The sequence below is a fragment of the Diadema antillarum genome, unplaced genomic scaffold, assembly GCF_040938485.1.
Source record: "Diadema antillarum isolate AM-2024a unplaced genomic scaffold, OU_Dant_1.0 scf00000114, whole genome shotgun sequence".
NCBI lineage: Eukaryota > Metazoa > Echinodermata > Echinoidea > Diadematoida > Diadematidae > Diadema > Diadema antillarum.
In genome coordinates, this window is record NW_027271003.1 from 1419042 (window position 1) to 1433584 (window position 14543).

General features: G+C 39.0%; 1 protein-coding gene across 1 annotated transcript in view; it reads left to right on the forward strand.

Annotated features, from left to right (window-relative positions):
- The first annotated feature begins 411 nt into the window (after positions 1-411).
- The window catches only part of LOC139719778 (mannosyl-oligosaccharide 1,2-alpha-mannosidase IA-like), an 89738-nt gene continuing 75606 nt past the window's right edge, over positions 412-14543 (forward strand). Inside the window, 3 exon segments of the mRNA XM_071631161.1 lie at positions 412-765; positions 768-1084; positions 6665-6880. Of these exon segments, the coding sequence (XP_071487262.1) occupies positions 453-765; positions 768-1084; positions 6665-6880 (846 nt within the window). The 5' untranslated portion in view covers positions 412-452.

A 14543-nucleotide genomic window follows, 5' to 3' on the forward strand; every position in this document is an offset into this window, starting at 1 on the left:
ACCAGTACGTACTTCACGTAGTGTTATACGTACTATTGTATTTGTGCACCTGCGATGATGGTGACTTCCTGTGACAAACTGTCTTGCGGTGCAGCGGACGCCCCATCCCCTGTATAGCACAGAATATGTACATGTGGGACTACGTGCGTGCGTAAGACAACGAAGTACGGTGATTTGTCCATAAATCGTACACTACATATACAGTGTACTTGCGTGTACTGTAGTCTCTTGCGTGTCACCACAATCGACCCGGAATCGCGAATGTGCCGTACCGTATGTACATTCAACGCGGTACGTGGATTCCCTACCTACTACCTATTAAATACAGCACGTATCCTGTGTGTATACCACACTGGAGATTGAGAAATAATATGTTGGATATGTTCGGCTTGTAAGGGATCATTTGGAAGCTTCACAGTTCGAGTGACCAAAGTGGTCAATCAGATACCACAATGAACTCCAAAAGTCCAATATTGCCTCTTCATCAGAACCAGAGGTATGCCAATGGCGTACCTTTGGGATACAATCGCACTGGATTGCGAGCGTCGGAACGATACGTAGTTTACCTACTTTTCCTTGTGTTTATGAGCGTATGTTACAGTGCGGTGTTCCTTGTGCCAGAACTGCGAGGCCGTGTAAACTCGTTTGTGGACTCGCCTGAGCAGCTTTTCAAGCCGGGAGGCGATGAAACTTTCCCTGGCCATCACCATAGAGGTGGGGAAAATGGTGGCAATGATGTGCATGTAGAGCAAGACAGGAGGAGAATAGACTCCAAATCGCCCAGGATAGGGCACTGGAAGAAGCGAGACTAGCCTTACAACAGGGAAACAATGAGCCAAATGCTGGTAAAGACGATGATGGTGTCAATCCGGATGGACATCACGAAGACAGTGATAAGTTAAAAGATGAAATTAAACAAGATAAGATTAAATTTATCGAAGATCAGAAGAAACAAATGGAGGATGACCTACAAGCAGCAAGAAAGAGTGGCAAGGAAGCGATAGCAGCAAAAGGTTTTATTGATCGGACAGACGGCGAACCCACAGATAGCGATGTCAAAAGCAAAAGAGATCATATACGTGAGGTACAGTATGAAGATCTGGTGGTATCTAGTGGTACACATCCCAACTGTGTAAATAAAGCAGTGAAAAGTGCAAGAAATGTTTATGTATTTACTGTACAGTAGTTGAGGTACTAGAGTCTAGTGCTGGTAGCACCCCTCTCCTAGAGTAAAACACCCTGTTTGCGGTAGGCTTTGTACAGGGTACCTATTTAATATTTGCGGCAGGGGCTGTTTCATCCATCAATGAAAAGGCCCAATCAGGTGTCACTTCCTAATAAACACTTGCGAGTAACTCCAGACACTTGTGTTCTAAAGTGGGACTACAGTGTAAGCACACATGATTTTCATTTGCTGTTTTATTTTATTGATGAATGAAAGTGTCCCTGCCAGATAGGCACCCTGCCGCAAACTGGGTTATTTACATGCAGGTAGAACACTAGATCTATATATTCAATTTAAAGGGATGGTACAGTATTGGTGGAGATGAGAATTGTGCTTTGAACTTTTTGCGAGATACCAAGAAAACACTTATGAAATAGTACAGAGCATCAAAGTTTATTTGATGAAAATCAGGTTTGGAATGACTGAAACATCCAAAGACATTAAAGTAAAGCGATCGTAATAAAAGGTGGGTCTCACATTTTAATATTAGAATTGCTCTGTTTTGGATATCTCGACCATTTCAAAACCAATTTTCAACAAATAAATGCTGAATTCCTCATGGAATTACATGCTCTTTCATATTTCTTAAGAGGTTTCTCATTATCTTACCAAAAAATGTTAGAAACCTGAAATTAAGTCTCAACCAAAACTATACAATCCCTTTAATACCACAGACAGTTACTGACAGGAGTACAATTGTACATGTAGTTCTAGATAGAAAAATCTGTCTGTTCGGAAGAGTTAGTTGTTAGAATTGACAGTTCAACAATTGACAAAATTGCGTTCCAATCTTTGAAAGTTCTTGAAATGAACGAGTACTTGTAGTGCTCAGTTTTTGTTTGTTGCGATTAGGATAACGCTTGATGAAGTCGACCTCCAAAGAACTCTTTGGACTGGATGCAGGGCTTTTCGAACTGGGATGGATACAAGAGGTGACCCACAAGCGCCTCACTGAATGTGGTGATGCGTCCTACTCTGCGTCGGTGTTGCAGCAGTTCCCAGCCCAGCTCATGCATCATATCAGTGATGCTACTGTGCCTAGAATAATCCCCTTTGACAAATCGCACTGCTCTGTTTTGCACCTGATGGCTGTAGATTCCAATCTGTCCAGCAAAGTCTGAGTGTGAGTGTGGGGGGTCACAAACTGTTCAGCAGTACATACAATGTATTGATTACTGAAATACAGTTCGTGTACATCCTTAGTATGTACATTGTACCTTGCAGGATATGTTTATAAATGCATACTGTACAATAGATGTAGTACATGTAGGTGCTAGTGACATTTTTTTTTCTTTTTTTTTCTGAGTTTTTGAGATCATGACAGATTTATTGTACACAGTTTGCATTAAAGATGATTACAAGACAAAGACATGAGCTCATTGCGGGCCCATGGACAATCAAGTACTACTACTGAAATGTAGACACCAGGAATAAAGACCTTTAAGACTTGGTAGCATGAGAATACTGTTGAGTGGGAAGGCTATCCAGGCTGGGATACTTCTAGAATCTCTGTAATGAATAATGATCACTGATTTGTATGTTTGAATGTGGTATTTTCTTTGTATCTATTATGGTTATGATATTATTCCGTTTATTTTAATGTATAATCTTTGTATACTGTGTAATTCGACTTTTAGTCGCCCACTCAGATTTTTTTGAATAAAGACCTTTAATCAATCAATCAATCAATCAATTAATCAATCAATCAATCAATTAATCAATCAATCTCTATGTACAGTTTTGTATGTACACCGTTTACAGTGTACATGTACAGGTGAAGTATTTGGGCTGGAATGAACAACCGTAGTGTTACCCATGGGCATACGCTTCAATGCACATACAATTGTACGTTTTATGTAGAAGTTGTGAGGGTAGTAATAGCTGACTGGCACTATTTGTGGTTTTCAAATGTACAATGTATCTTAAGACATTTTGTACCCTGATGGGCAGTGAATGAAGGCCGATTCAATTGGACCACCCATGTCTCCTGTCTTGACCAGGCCTTTAAGGTCTTTTAGCTGGAGACATCCCCAGCTTCTTCTTTAGGTAAAGCATACACAGCTTGTCTCCAAGCCGAGAGTGTTTTCATTCCTGAGTGAGAATAAAGTGCAGTAGATGTACAGTAGTAGAATGCAGAAGTTACTTGAAGTTTATTCGGAGGCCTTATCCACTTATTTTCACAAAACCAATAATATTGGTTTCTTCCTGTGCTTCTAACCTCTTCAGTACTCGACAGGATCCAACACTATGAATGTACTTTGTACACTGTAGTGTTGAGGGGACTCATGAGTGTCCTGCACAGTGAAGGCAGGCTGTGCTTTCAACAACACTTGAAATTTACAGACAGATGAGGTCATAATACATATGATGTCAAGATCCTGCCATACTGGTGTTTAGATGCTTGCGTTACAACTGTATGTTTGTTGAAGAAGGGAACAAAACCAAAACCTGGCAGATTTGGTCTCCAAGTCAAAAAAGAAAAAAAAAAAGAAAAAAAAAAGAATGTCTGGGTATTTACAGTATTTGTAATTGAATAGGATGGACTTGAAGTGGCTTGTTTTTACAATAGTTGTACTATGGATGCATTGTTTGGATGTCAGTAAGCAAGTACATTGTACAAGACCAACCACTCAACAATAATACTTGTATAAAGTCCACTCCAAAAGAAGTAAGACATGTACAGCTGTAGGCAATGAGGGTAAAGTGCCTACTGTACTCTAAAGGGCAAACAGCTGCAGCCACGGTACTCGAATCAGAGTCTGAGGTCCTGTCCATTGAACTGGCTGGACTTGTCGTTTCTATGCAGCATTATAGGCAATTTTGTTGCTGTTGTGGTTCAGGGTAGAAGACAGTGGTCTCTCTATCATGAGGTACACTTGCACATGTACATTGTACCTGGTTCAAGTCCACTGACTACAGCATAAAAGTGCCAGGACAGGCAAGCCACTCTGCCCTCAAAAATGTACATTGATAGTGGCGGTGATCACAAACTGTTAAACTCATTGCTTATTAAATCAGTGATGATAATTTGTCAGTACACTCAGTGGTGAGAATTCAAAAGATTAGTGTGTACATGACTTGTGGTGACCCCACTTTTGACACCTGTGAAAGTGAGCTGACCGGAGTATTTGATTCAAGTCCAAGTGAGCGTTCAAATTAAAGTTTTTGGAGGGGGAAGTCCTGTGGCATGGGACTTTCTCATGACTTGGGGGCCTAATGTGAACGCGGGGCATACACTGCAGCATCATAGGCAGTATTAAAGAGAAAAGGAAAAAAGACCGTAGGCCTCCAATTGAAGATGATCTTATTGTTATGGTTTTAAATATTGCATGTGCTTGCTCATGGAAGAACCTCTGTACCTGTATTAGCTTGTACAATACAGCCATAGAATATTTATTATTTTGAAAAACAAGACAAAGATCTGAGAGGATTGGAAAAGGACAGAGACATGATAGGAGGGGTGTTCCAGAGTTACTCAAGCCACGTTAGAAATTACCATCTCCTCCATGTAATCTAAGCTCTCCGTCGTCACTAAACCTGATCAGGTCATGTTTATTCTGGAAAGAGAGTATGCTTTACTCATCAGACTTGGCTCTGATTCATGAAATTTTATCGCTCAGCGTTGCAGGTCGAAACTGTTGTTTTTGTTTTCTCTGTTCTTACTGTACCTCTTCTGCTCCTTGCACGGTCTGTGACACTTGCACCAACACATACACACAGCTGTAGTCTGTAAAAAAATGATATATTTTAATCTGGTAATGGTGCTACTGTTGGCTCACCTCTTAAACTCTACTATTTGTGGCACTTAATTTTGCGGGTTGCACGAAGAGGCGCTGCGTGGCAAGTGGTGAATTCTGTCGAGATGTGTGAGAGTGTGATTTGAGAATACAAATACGACTTGAGAGAGGGCAAAGCAGTCCAAACATATTAAGGAAGCTGAAATGCTTTTTTTTTTTGTTGTTGTTGCTAGCAGTCTTATAGGCCCTAGTCCCTTGCAGTAACTGTAAGCATATAGTTTGAGTGAAATCCATGTAGTATCATTTCAAGCACAGTGTTTCTTACTTGATCAAACCAGTTACAAATTGTTGAGATTTCGAAGGGAGATGCTGCTATTTAAAAGAAGTGACATCCACAGCAATGTCACCAGCTGTCAAAACCCACTACACTTTGTTGGTACATTGCCCAAACAATCAGAAGAGCTGAACATTACACGTTGTATGTTCTATCATAAATTTGTCCTACGTAATCCTTGACATACATTGTTCCTAGAATGAGCATGTTATACACTTGTATTTCAAAAAGTAATGCTGTAATTATTGCTGGGCAGCCTTGTGCTGAGGTATTTGTACAAAAGCTACAATGTACATGTACGTAGCTCTGTATGACTCTCGGTAGCTTGATGAAATTTGGACTCCAGTGGTCTTTCACCAGAAAATTTTATCCCAACATGATGAATCACGTCAGCGGCAAGTTGGTACCATTTCATACAACTGTAAATCAAAGTGGTAAGATGTTGATAATTGTAGGTACAAAGTACATTGCCAAAAGGATTGTTGCTGGTACCTGTGTTTAATGACCACCTCCCCACAACATCCACAACAGATATTCCTGTGGGTACAATGTATGATATCCTGCATATATAACCTACAGTGTACTATGTACAAACTGTATGTACTGCATTCTGTAGATCTCAGACTCCACATGGCCTCTTGAGAAAAATTCCTAAGTGGTCAGTTTCTGACTTGCAAACAGTGGTTCAAGTGGGAGTTGTGCATAATTTACTATGAGTGAAGTGGCTTCATTACGATTTATTGCTGTCATGCTAAGCTATTAAGTATTGTAGTTCAGTAGCATCTTTCTGTAATATTCACTCACCCTTACAACTTTACATGTATACAACAATATGAGTACAATGTACAGTTGACTGTGTACATGTGTAATATCAAATACAATGTATGAATGCACCAAATGGTTTTATTCTCTCAAAGCTAACTCTTTGCACAAACAATTGTAAAGCATATTAGTACATTTGTACATTATGTATATTTGCCTTTGCAGAGATGTCAGCTGTTACCTTTTTGTTGTGTGAAGTACTGTTTTGTTTTTTGAAAAATCTATTTTTCCAAATGTTACTACACTGTATACGTGTACGTACGATGTACACGTATGTCTATTGCAGGAAAAGTACAAATACTGTTTTTTCACCAAAAATATGCTGTTTTAGCCTTCAGAATTCTGCAATCCCTGTCTTTGTCATAAATTGTGGCATGACGTATAAAGGCAAAAAGTAATGATTATCAAACCATTATTATTGTTTAAATTATTAGTGTATTCATATTCTCATTGATATTTTTTATCATTCTCATAATTTATAATTACAATCATTGTTATTGTAATATCGTCATTATCATTATTCTGTTGTTCTGTCCTTTCTCCTAGATGATGCTACATGCATGGAATGGTTATGTAACCTATGCCTGGGGAGCCAATGAGCTGAAGCCGATCGCCAGGACAGGCCACTCTGCCAGCATCTTCGGCCGCTCGGCCATGGGCGCCACCATCATTGACGGCATCGACACGCTGTTCATGATGGGGCTGAGAGACGAGTACCAGAAGGCACGGGACTGGGTAGCCCACAACTTCAAATTTGATGCTGTAAGTATTCCAAGGGGAAACCGATTTACAGCTATGAGAATGAAAGGGGGCCTCTGCATCTATTGAACCACACTACAACTGTATCCCATGTGAATGTGTTTTTTATATTCCCGATGGTCAAAAGAGCAGAAATAACTTACAGCTCTGGAAACAGCTAGGGCTTTGAAAAACTATTGATGTGTACTTTGCCAGCCTTGGCTAGCAAATTATATGAGTACAAGTATCTGTGCACTCTACGGTAGTGTCAGTAATTGTCTTTTTTTTTTTTTTTTTAAATCATCAAGGTCATTAGTAATAGAAGAAATAGTAAAATTATTGAAAAAGCTGTAAAACCAATAATAATCTGATATACTATGTTTTGTTATTATCATGATGATGATGATGATTATGATGATGATTATTATTATCATTTTTATTGTTATTATCATTATTATTATTATTATTATTATTATCATTACTATTATTATTATTGTTATCATTATTATTATTATTATTATTATTATCATCATCATCATCATCATCATCATCATCATCATCATCATTATATTGATTGTTATTATTGTTGTCATTGTCGACATCATTACTGGTTTTATTTCTATTGTTACATGGCATCTTCTCCTGCATCATCTCCTGAGTAGAATCTTCATTGTCTTTGCACTGTTCTCCCAGAGTGCCCAGCTATGATCACTCTTCCAGTATTACCAGGTACACTTGTACCAATTTGTGCACTCCAGATCAAGAAGAGCGTACTGGATAATGAATGGTCTTGTCCAAGGATGAATGCACCGCACAGGATTTGAACCCACAATTTTTGTCGTAACAATTGTCCAGGATTCCATTTATAGATGGAAATCATCACATCAAAGTCTTTTACACAAATCTCAGAATGACTGAAGTCGCTCATGAATACATCTGTACATCTATGAGAGACTTTCAAAGAGAAGTAAAATCCATTTCATGAAGTCTCTCATAAAGTGTGTCTCATGAGCAAAAAGTCTCTCATAAGACTTTCTTGAAACGGACCCCAGGGGGGTGTTTCATGAAGGAACTTGTCGGATAAAATATCTGACAAGTCAATTATATCCGACAAGTTTTGAGAAACTCTTTAGTCTGGGGGGTGTTTCATCAAGGAGTTCGTCGGAGGTTTTCACCGACAAATTTGAAAAGCTACTGAAATCCTTGCGCCTGATTGGCTGATTGCAAATTTGTCGGTGAAAACCTCCGACGAACTCGTTGATGAAACGCCCCCCCTCGTTGCCTGATTTCTCTAAACTTGTCGGATATTATTGACTTGTCGGACATTTTATCCGACAAGTTCCTTCGTGAAATGCCCCCCAGAACTCTATCCATGGATGATACCACAGTGCTCTCAAGTATACAGTCATTTGTAGCTGGTCAGAAGTTACCGTAATCTACACGTATTGCATAGATCTCTCCTTTTTGAGATATGAAACACTTGAGAAAGCACCTGATAACAGCATATCATATATTCATACTTCATATTAAATGTACGGTCTGTATAACCTTGATAAAGGGGTATCAGATGTGTACATGTACTTTACTACTTGCAAATTGAGTACCGTAGCCCTCCATTCTTTATAAGTCCAAGATTTGTATCTTTTTTTTCTTCTGTTTAACTTGGTGTAGAAAAGTGGTCAAGGAGATTTTTGAGAGCAAGTAGCGTGTTCAAGGTCTTCACTACGCAAATGAAGGCACTGCTTGGGCTATTCTTTGTAGGTTGCCACCATCCCCATGGGTGGGGGGGGGGGGGGGAGTTAGCAGGTTACTGGTGCAGAGACTCCAACCCCAAGCACCTTCTGATCTGGAGATTCTCCCGCCCGAAACCCCTAGCAAACGGGAGACTCCAAGTTGATGTGTGCGAAGCACGAAGTTCCTAGGGTTCTAGATGTTCTCTGGTGCTATCTAAGGCTTATTTTTTCAACATACGATAGCAATAAGTAAGAAATCCTTTCCACCGGGAGACACAGAGCCAGGGCGGGAGAAATCAAATCTCCAGCGGGAGAACGGGAGATTTTGCAAAAATGGGTTTTCGGCGGGAGTTCTCCCGTCGAAAACGGGAGAGTTGGAGTCTCTGCTGGTGAGCCCTCCCTGAGCTGCATGTGGCCATTGGGTGCCCAGAATGAGAGTGCCACCGTAGTACAGTATCTTTCATACCACTTTTACAGTAGCAGTGGCAGGGCAATTACTAGCTGTGTATCAAAAGTTGATCAGGCACTTGAGTGTCTGTCTGTCTTTCGACTTGTAATTTGGCATACGTACTGTATACGCCAAATATTTCGCAAATTTCGCGAGTGGGGTGTTATTCGCGAATTAAAGACACATGAAAATATTGACTGTGATCCCGATGTGAATGTTATGTACGCGTTTACATTTCTCCGTTCAGTACAGGACTCCACGATCGCGAATTTAACCACTCGCGAAATCGTTGGGAATTCCCGATTCGCGAAAATCTAGACTCGCGAAATATATGGCGTATACAGTATTCTGTTGGTTTCAGTTTGAAACACTGTGCACCCATACAATGAAGAGGTCAGAAACAAAATATTTGAATTCAAGTACATGTACATGTAGTAAATGTGCCACATTTCCTAATTGCCACTTTGCTTTCAACTTCATCCAAGCCGGGGTGGGGGGGGGGGGGGGGGGGCATGTCCGACAAATATATTTCTCCTTGTCTCCCTCCCCCCCCCCCCCCCCCCCCCCATTAAAAGGATTGAAAAATATCATATTTTAAGTGCAGTATACATGCAGTGAATGGATGATTTTGCTCTGAGCTTTAAGATACTGTGTACAAGAGATGTACTGTACATGTATGCTATAATGTAGAGACCAAAATGCGCATTTCTGCTGCAGAGTGATTTCTCAACCCTTGCTGGTCTTTGTGTAGAGTACACATCACCATACAAATTATAGAGAAAGCAAACACTGCCACTCCTCTTCTGGTTGAGTATAACCTTTGGCCTTGGATGAGACTAAAGGTCATTAATCGAAACACAAATCTTGCAGCACGTACTTTACATACTAAAAGGTACAAATACAATTTTACAGTGATCACCCATTTATTGGGATTTACCTTAAAGGGACTGTGTAGTTTTGGTTGAGATGGGGCTTCAGGTTTCCAACTTTTTTGGAGGAGATGATAAGAAATCTCTTCTGAAGTATGAAAGAACAGATAATTCAAAGATGAATTCAAAGTCTATTTCATGAGCATTGATTTTGAAATGGCTGAGATATCCAAAACAAAGCGATCCTGATTAAGAGTGGGACCAACCTTTTATTAGGATCACTTTATTTTACTTTGTTTTTGGATATTAAAATCAGCCACTTCAAAACCGATTTTCATAAAATAAACTTTGAATTCCTCTTTATAGAATTGTATGCTCTTTTAACTTTTCATAAAGTGATTTCTATGTAGTATCTTGCAAAGAGTTAAAGGGATCGTATAGTTTTGGTTGGGACCTACATGTACATGTAACTTCAGGTTTGTAACATTTTTTGTTGAGATAATGAGAAACCTTGTATGAAGTTTGAAAGAGCATGTAATTCCAAGAGGAATTCAACGTTTATTTGATGAAAGTTGGTTTTGAAATGGCTGAGATATCCAAAACATGCTCAATATCATGTGGGTGGATTGAGAAGAAGAAGAACAAGGGGGGGGGGGGGGGGGGGAGGGGGAAGAGAGGAGTACACGTACACATGCAGTGTATGTTGTCTACCAAGGAGGTCATTTTAATATACGATGAACATTGTACAACCTCCTACTGTGGCAACTCCTTCGTTTCAATAATACTTTTAACTTGCAGGGGGAGCTGAAAATAATGTGATTATAGTAGCCACTGTGTTTATTCAGAAGAGCTTTAATTTCTTGTACTCACCAGTCTCTTGCGCGGGGATATTTTTCTCCCAGTGTCTATAGCTAGAGGGGTAGTGATATAATACAATACACATGTCCCACTTCGTGGAATTTTGTCATGGTGTACAGATTGGTTTTACATACTTCACGTTCACGTTCTCATTGAACCGGTTTTGTATTAACTTCTCAACCACCTGTGGATAACTGGTCAAACTCAAATGTTGCTTTCTGTGTGCTGTACAATATGGCAAGATCATCAGCTGCATTGATCTGTGCTCGATGAAAGCATGCAAACAACAACAACAACAGCAAAACACAATTTAAAAAATCAATTTCTCATGTTTCTGCATGCTTTTTAGCAGAAAATTCATGTGAAAAGTAATTTACAGTGTACTTTATACAATATGTACACATTATATACAAATTATAGTCATCCATGCATATTAAAGTCTACCTCGCATTCATTTTATATTTAAGTCAAATAATTGGCAAAGTCAGAGGTCTTATCAAGTCCTTTTCTCTCTATATTCTGTTGATTCTAATCCCTCATAAGTCAAATTTTCTTGAAGTCAAAGCTATTTCTTCCATCCAAACTGATTCGACTCAGGCAAGGTTGACTGTATGGTTTGCACTGTGCAATGTTATCTGGATTCACATTTTGACCTGTAGTACTGTATGTTGTACAGGAGGCACACAAGCTCTTGAGTTCTGATTTCTTCATGCAACACGTACAATGTCCAATGTACAAAATAACAGCTAATGTTCAGGCGAGACATGCCCTAAAAACTTTATGAGAAATCCATTATTCTACTCACTCCAAATTTCAGCGGTCATTTTTGCTTTGATTTCAGTAATGTCATAAAAAAAAGATCTTCCCTTGAGCTCTATTCCCTTGAAGGGTCGACTTGAGGTGGAAGATTAAACTTTATCAAAGCTTTCTATACCTCAAGTACGAGTGCATATAAATACATGTACAGCTACAAACAATGTGTGTGTTGTTTTTGTACATGAACTCAACAAACTACAGTGGCAGATCCAGGGAAGGGGCACATGGGGCGTGCCCCTCTTATTTTTTGGTATTAACAGAAAAACAACAAAAATAAAAAGAAAAAAAAATCAAGTGAACCTCGGAAGTAGCACTAGAAATATTTTTAGCGCCCCCCTTTACAGAACAGAATCCCTCAGTCCACCCCTATTGCAGTGTAATACACCAGATTTCCATTGATTTTCTTGTTCAGTTTTATGTGATTCACTATTGGTTTCTACCAAATATTATGCATTGAAGCGTAAAGTGGAATTCAAGTATAAAAATGATACAATGTACTTGTACAACGAGTAAGGTGAGGTGCACTACATGTATATATATGTATGAGCTGTAGCACTGAATGCCTGCTTTGAGGAGAAATTGTTGTTTTCGTAGTGATGACCACCTTAATGAAATATTAAATACATTTTGATTGATGAATGCCATCAACCATCAAACCCCAGACAACACATTACTGTGGTTTGGGGCTGGATTTCTTCATCATGATTTTGTTTACTATCTCAAAGATACAATTTTTCTATGCAAATCCCTCTCTCACTTGAACCTTGTATTGGTCATCATACCAGATTGTTAATTTTGGTTGATTATCAAATACCTCTCCAATCACTAAATTCGTTTCTGATCTTTGAATTGGCATTACATTTTGAATTTGATTTAGTATTATTTTCTCTTTTAGATTAGCACATTTTTGTATTTTCCCACGTCTTGATTTGGATAATGGCTTTGAATGGCATCTGGAATGAGCAGTAGGGGTCTCATTGACCACAGCGGATGACCACAAAAGGGCAATAGTTGGCTGTGTGGTTTGTCCACCTGACTCAACAGTGCAAGGTCCCGTGGTCAATTCCCTGTGGGATGTTCACATGTACTGTAGGCAAATGCGAGGTGTCAGCCCTGAGTGCCTTATCTGGATGTGCAGAGTTGAGTCATGCAGTCTTATCGGAGGAGTAAAGAATTCCCTACAACTTATACTGGTTGAGAACGAGAGGCATGCAGTTGGTTTTATTTCACTGTGCATGTTGATTGTGTGCATACATTTTAAATTCCTTTTGTATGATTATTTGCCTTTGTACATGAGGAAATATGATTTCATTCATGCAAGCCTCCATTCTTAATTGCATGAAGTGGTCATTACTATGTATCAGATTAAATGTACCTAGATTAAAGACTATTTTGAACATCATTAGAATTGTGTGTCACATGCAGTAATTGTGAAATTTAGTCATGAACACCCTTGGCTATACCTTTGTGTGTACAACTGTATGAATTCAAAAACATGCCAATATTTCCATGTGCACACAATTTAAACAGGGTGCACTCAAACTTTCGCATCCAGCACATCAGCATTGGCATTACTGCAAGTGGTCAAAGCTGAGTATAAAACCTAAACTGGAAGCAATCTCGCCCTGACTCCACAGGCTGAAGAAGTCCAGCAGAGTAGGGCTTTAAAGGACAAGTTCACCTTCATAGACATGAGGGTTGAGTGAATGCAGCAATATTTTAGAACACATCAATGAGAGTTTGAGGAAAATCGGACAATCCGTTCAAAAGTTATGAATTTTTGAAGTTTCTGCTCAGTCACGGCTGGATGAGAAGACTACTATAGCTTGTGATGTCATATGAGTACAACTATATAAAGAAAGTATAAAGAAAATTCAAGATATTCTCACTTTTCTCACATAATAAAAGAACCCTCGACTTTTCTCTTTCAGAAGTCAGGGGGAATAATATTACCCCTAACATAAGTCAGTTACGAGTCGAGGAAATGTGCACTTTATTCAAAAAGTCAAGTTTTGTGAAATTCTCTTTTTATTTTCCTTATATCGTTGTACGCATGTGACATCATACACTGTAGTAGTCTTCTCCTCCAGCAGTGATTGTACAGATATTTAGAAAATTCATAACTTTTGAACGGATTGTCGGATTTTCCCCAAACTTTCACTGATGTGTTCTACTAACATTGTTGCCTTCACTCAATCCACATGTATATGAAGGTGAACTTGTCCTTTAAACAGTACTGAAAGTCTCACACATGTGCAATTAATTTCTCAGTTGAGTGTGTGTTTGTAAAGACACACACAAAAAAAGGGGAAAAAAGAAAAATTAATCATGGTAAGAGTAGTCTATCAAACAGTTTACAAGTTTACACAAATGAAAGTGGGTTCAATGTTTTGTTGTAAATCACTGCATAAATCATTGTAGTTAAATTCAATTGTGGAATCATCTATTGGCGGTTTCTTGCTCAACTCTGTTCAGGGCATTTGAACTATTGTACCTTAGTATATTTATTGTTTTATCAATAATATTTACTCTGAACACTCAGAGAGTACATACAAGTCTGTTTCACACCAGTACGATAATATACATGTAGCCTGTATAAATTTGAAAGTAAATTGTACAAACATCAAGATGAGAATTTTATTGCTCAAGGAATCCATCAAAAGGTTATCAACATGAAGCTACATGTTTTTTTATGTTTTCATGGATCTGCAAATGTTAGCAAGGGGCTTTAAGCTCCTGAGGATGACTAGCATATACTGCTGTAGTCCAGTTGAAGTCTGATCAGTTCAATTTAATAATTGAAAGGAAAACAAAAAATCCCAGATTGAGGGAACAGGCAAGTCCCTCATTGTTTACATTTTGGTTGTAATGCAATACGGAGTCAGCACTGCGCCCATCCCGAGTGTTGTAATGAAAAGGCATGAGTCGACAGACGAACGGCATGGAGTAAACACGTCAGGCGA